The sequence below is a fragment of the Semicossyphus pulcher genome, unplaced genomic scaffold (genome assembly GCF_022749685.1).
Source record: "Semicossyphus pulcher isolate SPU_LCO1_2020_fin unplaced genomic scaffold, fSemPul1.0.p SCAF_7, whole genome shotgun sequence".
NCBI classification, from domain to species: domain Eukaryota; kingdom Metazoa; phylum Chordata; class Actinopteri; order Labriformes; family Labridae; genus Semicossyphus; species Semicossyphus pulcher.
This window is the reverse complement of record NW_027211748.1, coordinates 28,732,769-28,746,928: the sequence shown is the minus strand read 5'-3', so window position 1 is coordinate 28,746,928 and position 14,160 is coordinate 28,732,769. Positions and strand designations below refer to the sequence as shown.

The window sequence follows — 14,160 nt, the reverse complement described above, 5'->3', positions numbered from 1 at the left end:
ACTGCATTTTCTACCAACACAGATCCACTCTGCTGCCATGTCCATGATCCACCTGTTTTAACCAATCATTCAGTCACGCGCTCACATTTTCAGTCACAATGAACCCAGATCACATCATCTCAGATCCACCGTGGTGAAGCCGTGTTAAACAGTGGCTCCTTGATTTAAACAGTGTTGTGCGTGTGATCAAAGTGGTTGATGTACAACAACAAACACCACAGCTCAGTGCTGGGAAAATAAAAGAAGAAAACCTGTTGGATAGACTTGACAGCAGTGATGTGGATTATAGCTGTGTAATAAGCAACAAGCATTTGCTTGGGGAATCAAAATAAACCGTTTGTGCTGTTTGAATGTTTCTGGTTGTGTGGTTTTTGGGTCGTATGTTATCAGCTATGTCTCAATTCAGGGGCTGCATCCTTCGGAGGAGGAGGTCTACTAAGGATTAGTCATTCGTAGCCTGTGTAGACGCTGATGCCAAACTGAAATGAGATGGTCTGGTCTACGGAGGATGCCGTTTGCATCACCAGCTGAGACACAGCTATTGTCTTTGCAAGGAATTCAGATTCAGTAAACCTCACTACAGTACCTGTCCGGCATCACACAGCATGCAAACTTAACATCGAGACGCTGAAGAGCCAGATTATTGTTTTAGGAGTTGGTGGAGAACCAACCAGAGCACAAGCAGTTGGAAGCAGTTTTTTTCTAACTATAATAACTTTCACTTTCTGTGTATTTGTCAGCTTGCTTTATGTTTATATTTGTGAAGATGGTCTTTGGATTGCTGATCAGTTATTTAGGTTCAAAGGTCAGTGAGATGCCACATCAAATAACGATGCGCTACACATAAAAAGTATAATGTCCATCTAAGGCCGTTATCACGAGCTTCTCAAGTTTTTATACTTTGAACAATGAATCATGCAGCACTTGGCGTGAGGTCAGTCTTTTTTTTTCCACTTGTACTTTTCAGAAGTTTAAAGGTGGAGGCGAAAATTGTTGAAACAGTTGATAAAATCACAGCAATAAAACCTTTGCAAACGTTGTACAGACAAACACCGTAACGCTCGGGCAAACAACACAGCAAGTGATGTTGGTTGTAAGTAACTAGGTTGTGGGTTATCAAACTGTCGTAGAGGGAATATTTACTGAATTTAACCACAAGTTTATTTGATTGAAATGTACACCTTTAACTGGAGAGCACGTTTTCGCATGTGGACATCAAAAGTGCATTTTTTTTTAAGTAGCACATTTTTTTCAAACAGAGCTTTTTTTCTTGCAATATATCTGCCTACAAGACTGAGAGGATTATATATGTGATTTTTGGATCCATCAGCCTCTAATAAATGCCTAAAACTTGAGTTGCTATCATTTCTTAATAAGTTAAACAACCACTTTTATTAGGAAGCTTCTAATGATGTGAAAGCATTTTCTTTTAGTGCACAGTTTTGACTTTGATGTAAAACAAGATGCACAAACACAAAATTAACACAAATAAGATCATTTATTCACAGTGTTAAAAATAGTTATGACCAATATAGACTACATCCATTCTGCATACCTCTTAATAAAAGTTAACATAGCATTCAACACCTGTGGCTTTGAGTACTCTTACATTCCTTGCCTCAGCAAACTTTATATAAATAAACATCAACAGACACAAAATAGAAAGAAAAACGATTATCTGGTAAATAAAAGCCTTTATAGTAGATGTAATAAAATGATTTAAGGGGTAAAAGGAGAAATATAGAGCACGAAAAAATAAAGGAGAAGACTCAACAACACTTATTTTTTCAGCAAACCACAGGCTCCGTATCTTGTAATGCACACCAGCTCACTCTAGGTGGCAGCTTGACTTCACTCCTGAGCCTCTTTAATTCTACTAAACTGCTCACAGCCATGAGGGTGAAAGGAACGTACACAACTATCTCACTGAAACAGCAGAACACATTTTCTTAAACAAAACAAAGACGTATAATAACTTAAAATATTATTAAATTGTGACTTTCACATCAATACTGAAGGAAACCAGAAGCAACTGTAACTGATAAAAATGAATTGGCTTTGTATTTATCAGGTATTTTGCATTAATCACATAACGTGGGAGATAAATTCGCTGACACAGTTTGGGGATAAAAAGCATTTGGCATGTACTGGTTAGGGTCGAGGATACAAGTCAATGCAGTGTACTCCTAAGGGACATAAACAGGTTTTGTGTGTGTGTGTGTGTGTGTGTGTGTGTGTTCTTGAACTGCAGTGCTAGTGAGGACCATTATGTCCGTTGGCCGCAGTGAGGACACTATTGCAAAGTGGGGACATCCAATTGGAGTTTGCTTTCTACTGAGCCTGATTAAGGGATATGTAAGTGAAGGTCCCTTACAAGTATATAAATACAAACTTATACAGTCAAAATAAAATGAAAACTATCTGTTTCCGCAGGGACTATGCAACATGTATGCTATGTTTTATCTAAGGGTGCATTCAGACCTGACTGTTTTGGTCCACATTTTTAGACTTTACTCCAAAAGTTTCGTTTGTTTGGACAGGTGAGAACACGCATTCGAACTCGAAAAGACCGGACTCGACCGTTTCCAAATGAACCATGTTCCTGTTTGATTCAGGTGAGAACATAATCGGACTTAAAGTAGGACCTAATACAGGAAGCAAACCAAAACACTGTGCATTCTGGGTTGTTGACGGATGTTGACACTTGCAGAGACAGCCAGGCAGCAAGATCGCTAGAGGACAGACGTCGGGGAGTGACGAGGCGAGGGCTCTAATAGAAATATGGGCTGACCAAACAATTTCACAAACGCTTGTTGAAATGAGAACACGCAGGTGTTCAAACTGTTCAGTGAAAAACTAAAGGAGAATGGAACTGATCGACCTGTGGAACAATGTCGGTTAAAAGTAAAAAGAACTCCGACAACAAAACATTAAAGTCTGCGATCGTGTTGAGTGTGATTGAGGAGCATGCTCTCTCTCTTTGGATACTTCAGTGAGTTTTCCCACGTAGAAATTCAGACCAATCAGAGAGCAGTTTCCTCGCGCATCAGAACTTTTGGTCTGCTGGAAAAGCAGTCGTGTGAACACAAACCAAACGTGTGAGAGCGCCCTTATTCTCCCTTTAGTATAACTCTAAGCACATTTAAAGGTGGTTAGCCCAACTGCTAGCTTTGTCTCACAAATCATTTGGTGATCAGTGTTTGTCAACAAATAAAACCCAATACGTCCATAGCTCAAATTGTAATAAACTGAACTGATTGAATTTTGTTGTTTTTGCTGCAATTTCCCACCAGTTTGTTGATATCTACTGTAGTTCTTTTCCTCTGGGTGGGAGATATCAAAGCCAGAAGAAGTTCCCCGTATCAGCCAAGAGTTATGAGGCTGTCTGTAATCACCTTCTGTGTGTTAAGACAATACCCTGCATTATTAGTGCTCTACATTAAACATCCAGCTACCACAGTGCAGTGTTATTCAAGTAATAATTAGCCTTTCGAAAAAACTAAAATTTAACTCAGTAAAACTTACAGAAAATATCTTACTAGTTGCTAGTTGCTAGTTGCTAGATAGCTGAGTAGCTACAGGGATGTGGTTGTAAAGGTTTAAGCTGGCCAGATAAGCGAGCAAAAGCTTCTGGGGCGAGCTAAGTTAGCTCATGTTAGCCTACTCAAGCTAGCTGCTTTTAGCCCACTTAAGCTAATGTTACACACCATCGAGTGTACTCCAACTCTTGCCCAACTTGATTTACTTTCCTGTGTGCTCTGTTGCTTATTTGCATAATGATGATTTTCTTCTGTCAAATCAAACACAGTTAATGTCTGAAACATGATAAAGGGACGTAAAAGTTCCCTCTTTTCTATGTAGTGCCACATTCTTTGTTCCTCATTCATGTACTCGCAAATAAAAACATACATGAACTTCACCCGAACCCCCCGAACCCCCTATAGCCTTATAGAGTTTTTTATGCACTGATGGTGAAGTGGCCACGTTCAGGGGGTTTTCTGAGCCACGTTCCCAGCCCTCCACACTGCAGAGCACTGGTGAACTGCTGCATGGCCCTTTGGTAGCGTCCGGCAGCCATCTTGGAACCAGAATATGTCCCTGAAGTGGCGCCCGATATCTGTCCATTCAACCAAGACAAGAAAGAGAAACTTGATTTGCTGTCAAAGTTGAATAACCAAAATACACAAATAAATGTAACAATAGCATCCACAATGTTCATGTTGTCAATCATCAGTTGCACCTCAGACTGTCACCTGTCTCAATATAATCAATGTTTCACACAGCTGACATATTGATTGTCCATGGCAGAGAAGCATAGGTGTGACTTGTAACATTAGCTAGTTTTGTCATGTTTTCATGTTTCTCTGTTTGTTTTTCTCAGCCTTTGCGCCCGCAAAACCTGTGCAAATAACACAAAAAGACTCCGCCTCATTCTGCAAGCACACGCAGAGGGTTGCATGCAGAGCAAACAGCGTCTCTGATCTCTGGAGCTGTTTGCACGTATTTCAATGACTCATTATGCAAACATTCAGGTAAATTTGGCCTCTTTCTATGTGAATGAGCCTCGTGGCAAAAAGCACCTAATTGACAAACACAAGCGCTAACAGCACCGCACAGTTAGAGTGAAAATACTACCGTCTGCAGAGAGCTGGTGGGAATTGCAGTGCAGTATTATCAAGGCTGTGACACTCTGAGTTTACACTCATCATGACGACAGCTTTAAAAAAAATGCAGCTACGTTACAGACAAACTAGGAAACACCCGTCGAGTCTGGACTTCACAGTAAACCGTTAAAAGAGCTGCCCCCTCCTCTCCCTGCTCATCATCGATCTGTGCATGGAGTTGAGATCCGTCAGTGTGGAGCTCAGCTGAGAGCGCAGCAGAGAGCGGAGCTGCAGACAGTTTCTCTTCACAATCAGGTGCAACATGCTCCTTGATCCCAGCGGTCAGCCAACAAGAGCAAACTGCACGGATCTGCAAAACTTCATGGCCGTGTGTTTGTGCTTGAATATCATCAGTGCAATTTGCTCTGTGACTCAGACCCTGAGACGGAGCAGATAGCGGGGGCAAATGGTGCGCAATTTATGGAGGTATGGAGTCTTGAAAATACTGCGTCATGTATATTACTGAAGTTTCCCTCTGTGCACATCGTTCTAAAATCGTCTGCTTCTTTAGATATTTAGAGACGCTTCTCTGACAATGAGTCCAGTTGCTTTTGTAAATAATTACGACTCTGTCTGCTGTCATCAAATTTTAAAACACGGCCGTCTGGTCCACTACAACACTCTCAGCATACATATGTAAATGTGACAGTGGAAACCCTGCTTTTAAAAAATACTATTATATTTTGGTGTTCTGTGTGTTTTGCTTGTGAGTGTTAATGCATGTTTTAGGCTCGTGTGTAAACATATTTGTTACAAGCAACTAAATGTAAAGACTCATGCCTTTATTAATGCTTTGAATTGTGCTTTACTAATTGATCAACCAAAGTCCAGCCCAATCTTCTCACCACCAGTTTAGGCACCGTTAAAAAGAAGTCCTGATGACGACATCCTCAGCAATTTTTCATGTAGCAGCAGAGTCCGTGCCCCCGCCTGCCTGAGCCGACTGGGGTGTCTCCTCACAAGGTTTTCGGTCTCTGAGGGTTTTGACCCACCTTCTGCTGCAGCATCTGCCAGCGGGTGAACATGAAGTGCCTGCAGAGCCGTGATGGCATCCCTGAGTCCTCCCTCATCCCTGTGGAGGCGCTGATTTCCTCCAAGCCTTCATCACCACAGCTCCAGTTCACGCTGACATTTGACGCCTTCCCTGCTGGCCGGACCTCGCTGCTGCTCAGACCTGTGCAGGAGAGGAAACCACAGGGTCAGGTCGAGAATTTAGACCAGCGCGCCCATTCAAACGTCGTTTTTTAGTGATACGTTTCAATAACTACTGTGTGGATTGCAGCTGTCAGATTAAACTGTTTTACTGCATTTAAAAGCAGGATGAAAACAGATACTTTCAGACTGAATTTGGACCCACAGCCAAGCAGCAGCTGCTGTCTTTGGTACGGGAACGGTAGGTGCTTGATAGGCGCGAGGCGGCGTGCCATGGCCCGGCCGAGATGACCCGTGTGGCTGAGCGTCCCCACTGTCAGGCTGTGCAGGTATATCGGTTCAACAAGGTGAGACAGGAGTGCCCCCTGGAGGCCCAAAACGCTCCATCTGTTGAGACAAACAAGCTTAAAGTGGACATGTTCTTCTTCTAACGTTGGTAAAGTTTATTTTGTTTTAAAAATCATTGACATGTTTTAATCAAAGTATTTTTCGGAGCCTCTCCTTCCTCCTGAAACCAACGAGCCGTTCTGCCATTCAAAGGTCAGACCTTTGCCACGATTTGCTGACAGTGTTTGGAGTGACCGCGTAGCCCCTCCCCCACGGGGGGAGCGGCTGCACTGCACTGTCACTCCAAAGTTGTAGAAAACAAGATCTGCTCTAGGTTATTCGGCCTTATATGTACGAGCCAGAATCAGACCCTGAGTGGGAGGACGATACGCCGGAGCAAGTGCAGCAATCCGGGGGTTCCAGGAGGTATCTGAATGGTAAGCTGGCAGCCTGAGGTGAATGACGGTGAGTGATGATTGGTCGATTTCAGAGAAAGCAAGGTTTTTACGTAGAAACCTGCAGCTGTTCTGAACGACCCATTTCAGGGATGACCTTTTAAAAAGAGGCCTTCTGGAAAGACACTTTTTCACTGTGAACAATAAACACCCACAGATGTGAAAAGCCCATTCAAAAGATACGGCCCCTTTAAAAAAGGTCGGGCGAGGTCACACCTGCCCCTTCCTGTTCATTATTCAATTCTATTCAAGCATAAGGGGGAATAAATCATGAGTTTCTGGTTGTGAAGCCAGATCAGAAGCGTGTGGAGTTGACCCCACCCGGCACTTTCAGCAGGACAAGATACACATTTCGACTCGGCAGGTTAGGGTCTTTCACCTATGCACCTATGAACCTGCTGCTGTAACACCACAATTTCCCAGATTGGGATCACTAAAGTCCGTCCTGCTTTGCAGACATGTTTTTTTACCTCATCAGGCTATGGTCTTTAAGCTTGGCAGACGATGGTCTTTCACTTGGGCAGACAGTCCTCATTCACCTCAATAGGTGAAAGACACCTGCTGATTTCGTGCTTGTGTGATCGAGCCTTTATGACAGCAGTTTGACAGCTTTTCATTTCCTGAATGTTCATTCAGCGCTCACTAAGTTTTGACCTGAGTTAAATACTTATCCACTTTGCACATCTATTTTTAGGGCAGTAAATTGCTGCTCTGGAGACACCTTCCAGGGCTGGATGAAAACTCACTTTGCCATCTTGTCAGTGCAGGACATGGTGAAAAGAGGTTTGCCCAGTGCCACACCATCCCTTTTCTGATTGGCTCCTCGTGCTGTGATAGGTAGCGTCCCCTCGCCTCCGTCGACCTTCACCCTGAGGTGACAGCGAAACCTCCTGCTGCGATCTGAAGATACAAAATGATTTAATACACATCGATAATAAAACAAATGCATTGTGTAAATCAGGTATAGAAGCAGAAATATGCCTGAGTGTGATTTCTGTGTAACACTATAATGACGTCATTATCAACTGTTCTTCTCACATGCAGCCGTGGCCTCATAGGGGCAGTTGAGTCGAGCGTCTCCACACGGCGATGAGCTGACGTACATGTGGAAGAGGACACCTTCCTGTAATCGGAAGCTGCTGCCTCCACTCGCTCCACCGCCTTTATTTGGTACAAAGATGGATTGTTCTTCACAGTCTGCTGGCTTGCTTCAGAGAGGAAACAAAGAGTCCAACATGAGATTAGATTTTGATTAAACTCCTGCTGCTTTTGGTGAAACTGCCTCTTATTATCTCTTTTTATTCACATAGTGCCCAAATCACAACTAAAACTCATAGAGCACGTCTGCATCATACTCTCTATGATATGACTTTACCCTACAGGCCTGGAACACTTGATGCCTGAACACCGCTGTGATCATCGGATCGTGTTTTTCTGTTGCATTGTTAATGTACTTGCAGCATGTTGCTGTTGATATGTTGACTTTGATTTGCTGCCTGTTTCCATTGTTGGTTTTGTTTGGGACTTTTATATCAATCAATCAATCCGTTTTTATTAATATAGCACCCAATCTCTGAACCAATCTGCTCTGGTTTGATGACTATATATCCTCTTGGAGTGAGGGCGAACATGTCGGGCGTGTCCGGTGTAGCCAGCGTTTAGCGATAAACGTCTTCCAGCGCAGACTTCCTTCTCCGTGCGCTGCATTGTTTACAGTCCAGTCAGCAGCTCGAGAAGCGACCGTGTGTTCAGTTCAAAGGTAAATTCTCCCTCCAGATGTGTCTGCTAAATAAACGCTGTCATCTCTCGGTTCGTCCCATCACCCGGAGGAGCGCCCGTTCATCTGTCTGTGCTGAGTCTCAGTCTCACTGTAAACAGGAAGTTACACAGAGGCTGCACTCTGGCTTACTGCAGCGGGATGAAGCCCAAACAGAAACAGATTTTCTTGTGATCGACTTTAATTAACGGCTCTTCAGTTTGCTGAAAGAACAACATCAGGATGCAGATTAGGAACAACGTGAAGCTTTGTCAGGTCTGTCCTCAAGAGGAGAAGAACACTACTTTAACATGAGACGCTTGTCGCACGGAGGGCGCCATCATTTATGATGCATTCAAGGAACTCGGGAACGGCTTTCACAACACTGCATCAAGCAGATTTGTCTCAAGTTGAATTTTTGAACACATTGTGAGCTGAACCTGCTGCAGATGTTTAAAGAGATTAATAAAAAGCTAAATCAATCAGATGACGCTGATGGGAGTGAGGATGTCATTACATCGGATTATGTTCCGCCTACTTTTGCTCTGCATACGGACTGTTTTTCCTTCAAATGCGGAAGCCTGCTGATACGTGATTGGTCAATACTACTCGGACTACAAACGTAAACCAGAAGACTTCCCTTCCTACATTCCAGTCGCGTGCCTACAGATTCAAATGCAGAATCTGTAAATGAAGATTGTAGCGCCTAATCATAAGAAAAGTGATCTCAGAACACTTTGCAGAAAGAGCAGACTGTAGTCTTTGTTATGTTGTTTACACACACCCAACATTCATTGAGAGATTGAATATCAGATTCTTGGTGTAGTTTTTTTTTCAATGACAGCATTTAAGTTCTTGAAAATGAATAAACAAAAGAGAGACTTAAAATCCTTCATCGTAAAGTGCATTCATGTTTGAGGTTCAGGTTCGTACCAGATGAGCATCTCCAGCTGAGCATACAGGAATCGAACCAGCGCCCTCCTGCTGACTACTTCAGCGTGGCAGTCTCCGAGCGTATCACCGTGGTCGATCATGTTGTCCGAGTTTAAACACTTTGTCCCCGTGGCCAGAGACACGACCTGGGCAGACCTGAGGTCAAATCCTGGAAGAGAAATGGAGCGTGAGGGAAACAGACGAGTGAACCGGATATTTAACAGCTCCGGTTTCTGTCGACATGTTGAGCGAATGATTGACTCTCTGATGGAACAAGACATTCAACACGATGCTGTTAAAACATTTGACTCTCAGAGCAGGAAAACAAGACATTTTCTCTCCCCCGCCCGTGACAAGCAGAACGCTAACAGGCTGAGACGGGCTAATGAAAAGTGTATGACTGAACAATCACTCTGAAGCTTCAAAAACAGGCTTTTGTGGTGCAATCTGGCCTCATCAAAGATTCACAGGGCGGCAAGGATGACTGTTTCCCCTCTGGATCTGCAGGGTAATTTCAGGTAACCTGTTTGTTTGAGTTGCAGTGATACATTTTTATATCAGAGAGACTCAGATGCTCCGGCACCCGTCTGGTTGCTTTAAATCAAGAGCAGCAAAATATTTTCATCCCCGTTTTTGAAGTGGTAACGAAGAGGTCACAGGCCTTAAGATTATACAAAGACCGGGTATCATGCACGGTCACTATCTTCAAGACTTCAACTAGAGACTTGTTGGGATTATTTGCAATCCTTTGACTCATAAATTATTTTCAGACTTAATAAGTTAAAGGAACAATGGTGCAGAAAGAGAAGCAGCTTGTAGCTAAAGCTGTCCTTGTGTGTGCAACGGATTGAGGCTGAAACGTCAGCTGTGTTAGCATTACAAGCAAACAGCCTACTAGCAAGGCATAATCTTCCTCCCTACTCCAGACTTTCACTGGTTCAGCAGAGCTAACGCTGTGACACGAGGTGCTAACAGCAAGCATCACGTCACGTTCAGTGAGGACACGGTGACAGCAGCCCTCCTCTGAGTCTCCTCCATGTTTACCAGTGTCCCGCTTCCTGTCTGGTGCTCGAGAGAGCGCTTCTATTAGTTGCGGACACCGGTCACGTCAGTGAAGTTTTCGCTTTTTGTTTGAGCCACGGCAAAAATAAAATCCAGTTTATGTGAAATATGTCTGAAAGCAGAACATCGAGACAAGAAAAAGACAGCTCAGATTGAGTTGTATCGTGCCACAGCTCCAGCAGAAAAGATACTTGGCGTATGGCTGGCATTAGAAGATGTTTCTAAACTAAGCTTTTGGGTCATCTAGTCAGCAATTGTTACAATGTTACAATTTCATTTAGCAGACGCTTTCGTCCAAAGCGACGTACATCTGAGAGTTAATACAACACGAGCAACGATCGAGACAGGAGGGGGCGGAGTCAGTAAGAGCCAACAGACAGCTTCAAGTGCGATCGGACTCTGGTGCTGACAGGAAGTTTAACAATCATCATCAGCAACATCAACAAGATCAGTATAGTCATCATCATCGTCACGAGAATTCTAGTCAGCATAAACAACATCCTCAATGTCATCACCATCAATAGCATCAACATCATTAAGGTCAGAGGTCATAAAGAGCTGGGTCTGTAGCTTCTTCTTTAAGGTGAGAGGGACTCTGCGGACTGAATGGAGTTTGGTAGCTCGTTCCACCACCGGGGGAATGGCCAATATTTCAACCAAACTACATTTCTCCCTGATGTAGTGTTGCTGTAGTTCAACCTCTTCCTGTAAGTAACTGCCAGATTACAAACACATGCTTTTTAATTGGCAACTATTTTTCTACCAAATTTGTGTAAACTTTGTGGTGCAGTTTTTAGTGCCGTCGCCTCACAGCTAGAAGGTTCCTGGAGGCCTTTCTGTGTGGAGTTGGTTCTCCCCGTGCATGTGTGGGTTCCCTCCGGTACTCTGGCTTCCTCTCACAGTCCAAAGACATGCTCGTTAGGTTCATTGGTGACCGTTACCGTAAGTGTGAATGTGAGCGTTAAAGGTTGTCTGTTTCTATAGCTTCTTTTGCACTGCCAGTTCAAGGCGGGATTATAACGCCTCTGTTACGTTTCGCCTTCTATGTAAAATGCACAGAGGGGGAATGGTGGGGCGAAGTGGTTCATCCTCTGAGCCGGCATCGGAGGCCGTGTGTGTATGTGAAGCACGCCCTGTTTGTTCACACCTCGTGCTCAAGGTCTAACACCGGAGTGCTACATAAAAACACACACTGGGGCGGCTTTACGCCGGCAGGCGTGGTCCGAGGTAAAAATGACAAAGGCAGCATGACGGCGACGCTAAGTAAAAGTAAAAGGGCTTATGGTTCAGCCCTGTGATTGACAGCCGACCTGTCCAGGTGTAAACCCCGCCTCTCGCCCAATAACAGCTGGGATCGTCTCCAGCCTGCGACCCTGAACAGGATAAGCAGTATGAATGATGGATGGATAAAATCACATTGTGTAACGTGGCTGTTTTTCCACCACAGTCGGTCGAGGTGGCATGCACACACTCAGTTTTTTAGGTACATGTAGCTAAAGCTTATGCAGTCTTACACAACAATCTTGCAACAAATCCTCCCTCCAGAGGTGTTGATTTAATTGTAGGCTTAACGCAGAGTGATTTCCTCTCTTGGTGTCTAACCTCGTCTGACCGTCGTGTCTCCATCACTCACCTCTGGTCATTACGATTCCTGCCAGGACTTTGTGACGGCCGTGCGAGGTAGAGAGACAACCGTCTGTCAGCTCCGTGTATTTCTCTCTCACCAGCTGGAAGATCGACTCTGCAAAGAACTGCAGAAGAAGAAGTGGTATAGAGACAGTGTTTACAGAGGTACTTCATTTTACACAGTCTATGTATCGTTGTTTTTAATATGTTTATTATTGATATCATCGTAATAAGTTATCAGTTTGACTTTCTGAAACTGAGCCTGCAGGGAAGCACCGACAGTTGTGACATTTGCCAGGCCCGCCAAATATTTCTGACAGTCTGTCAGTGATGTCCGAAGGTTTTTCTCCCTCTTAGCTCTTCCTGTCTGCCGACGAACAGGTAAAGAGCTCCTACATGTCAAAATATGCCTAATTATATTTTTGGAGGACTGTCACTCTTTTGGCACACATCAGGAAGTTACCGTCAGCTGCTATTTGCAGCAATGGTCACAAACATGCCAGGAGGAGCGTCGCAACAAAACAACAGCGTGGAGACTTAATATGAGGAGGAGCCGTGACGCTTTTTACAAGATCGTATAAATATCAGCCGCTCTTACCTCGTCTGCTAAATATTTTAAGGAAGACTGCTGAGCTCTTCTTCTGAGAGTCTGGTGCCTCAGTTTGGAGGAAGCAGATGAAATATTTGACGGTCTGAATTGAGCCGAGCTGAGCTGCAAATAATTCATGTTAAATGATAAATTTGTGTGCGATGGGTGGGTAAACCTAACTTCCACTGATTGTCCAAACTTTTAACAGCTCATTGTATTTTCATACAAGATCACCCCAATCAGAAAAAAGCAGAAAGACTATTTGGATCTCATGTTTTGAGCTTTAATTATTATAAGTGAGGATAGCATGTTTATTTAAGTATCGCAACAACACAGGGTGATGGGGTGATGTGTTTTTATTGGACACATCTGTCACTCTTTTATCTCATGTTGGGGTCTAAATGTACGGAAGCCCTAAGCAGACATGCATTGAGACATTTTATTTACTCCGTTTTCTCAAGATCTTGACTTTTTTTTCTCGTAATCTCGAGATAACAACGCACCACCACATGATCATAACTCGTGTCCCCCAACAGGCTGAACTTACATCATTAGTGTCGGCAATGGCAGCACGGCATGTCCTGGTCTGTAACATCACAGTGAGCAGCCTGTTTTCTAGATCGCCAGGACATTATCCCGTTATCACAAGAAAACCAGAGAGATGTGTAGAGATCTTGAGAAAACAACCGGGAATTACTCACGGGAAAACGGAGAGAATAAAATGTTTGGATGCATGTCTACTTAGGGCTTCTGTATAAAAGAAGTTGCTTCAGCTGGCAGCCATGAAAGGGGACCAAAGAGCTGTAACATAATCCGGCAAATGCACCCGAAAAGATGATAAAGATGATTTCTTTAACCAGAAACAGCTGTTATAATACTCTCTTTAAAGATACCAGACTCCACTGACAAATGCAGTAATTTAACCTCGCAGGCCACAGGAGTTGTTTGTCTAAATCTGCCTCCGTCAGTTTGTTTGTGTTATGGTATTGACTTGACAATAGGCAGCCACGCCTCAAAGCATACTCTGCTTTATCATCTATATTACTCTAAATGGGACCAAAATAAGGATCATGCTGTTTTGAAGAGGACTACTAGTGATTGAGAGCTAAACTCTGGGCTCATTTTAGCACAGACTTCTATTGAATCTGACGTGAGTCGCCCCCTGCTGGCTTCGAGAGAGAATGCAGGTTTAAAACACTGCAGCACTGTCTTCACACTTTATAAAATATTATGTTCCCCACCGTTTGTAATGTTAATCCCATCCTATTAGGGCTTAAGACACATATAGCAACACACGGACCAATGTCTGACTTATGTCTTCCAGCTCTGGCAAGACTTTACTTTGTAAGATTATACCCTGATCAGCCATATAATGACCACTGACAGGTGAAGTAAGTAACATTGATTATCTCGTTATAGTGGCACCTGTCAGTGGGTGGGATATGTTAGGCAGCAAGTGAACATGTTGTACTCGAAGTTGATGCTTTGGAAGCAGAAAAAAATGGATGACAAGGATGTGATGGCTCGACAAGCATCTCCAAACCTGCAGCTCTTGTGGGGTGTTCCCGCTCTGCAGGGGTCAGTACCAACCAAAGG

General features: G+C 43.7%; 1 protein-coding gene across 1 annotated transcript in view; it reads right to left on the bottom strand.

Annotated features, from left to right (window-relative positions):
• Positions 1–3,958: 3,958 nt before the first annotated feature.
• Positions 3,959–14,160, bottom strand: part of LOC138611610 (double-stranded RNA-specific editase B2-like) — a 35,736-nt gene continuing 25,534 nt past the window's right edge. Inside the window, exons 4-10 of the mRNA XM_069684789.1 lie at positions 11,983–12,100; positions 9,288–9,456; positions 7,637–7,806; positions 7,345–7,498; positions 6,022–6,203; positions 5,659–5,838; positions 3,959–4,131 (exon numbers count right to left, since the gene is read on the bottom strand). Coding sequence (XP_069540890.1) covers positions 3,959–4,131; positions 5,659–5,838; positions 6,022–6,203; positions 7,345–7,498; positions 7,637–7,806; positions 9,288–9,456; positions 11,983–12,100 — 1,146 coding nt within the window. The remainder of the gene's footprint in view (positions 4,132–5,658; positions 5,839–6,021; positions 6,204–7,344; positions 7,499–7,636; positions 7,807–9,287; positions 9,457–11,982; positions 12,101–14,160) is intronic.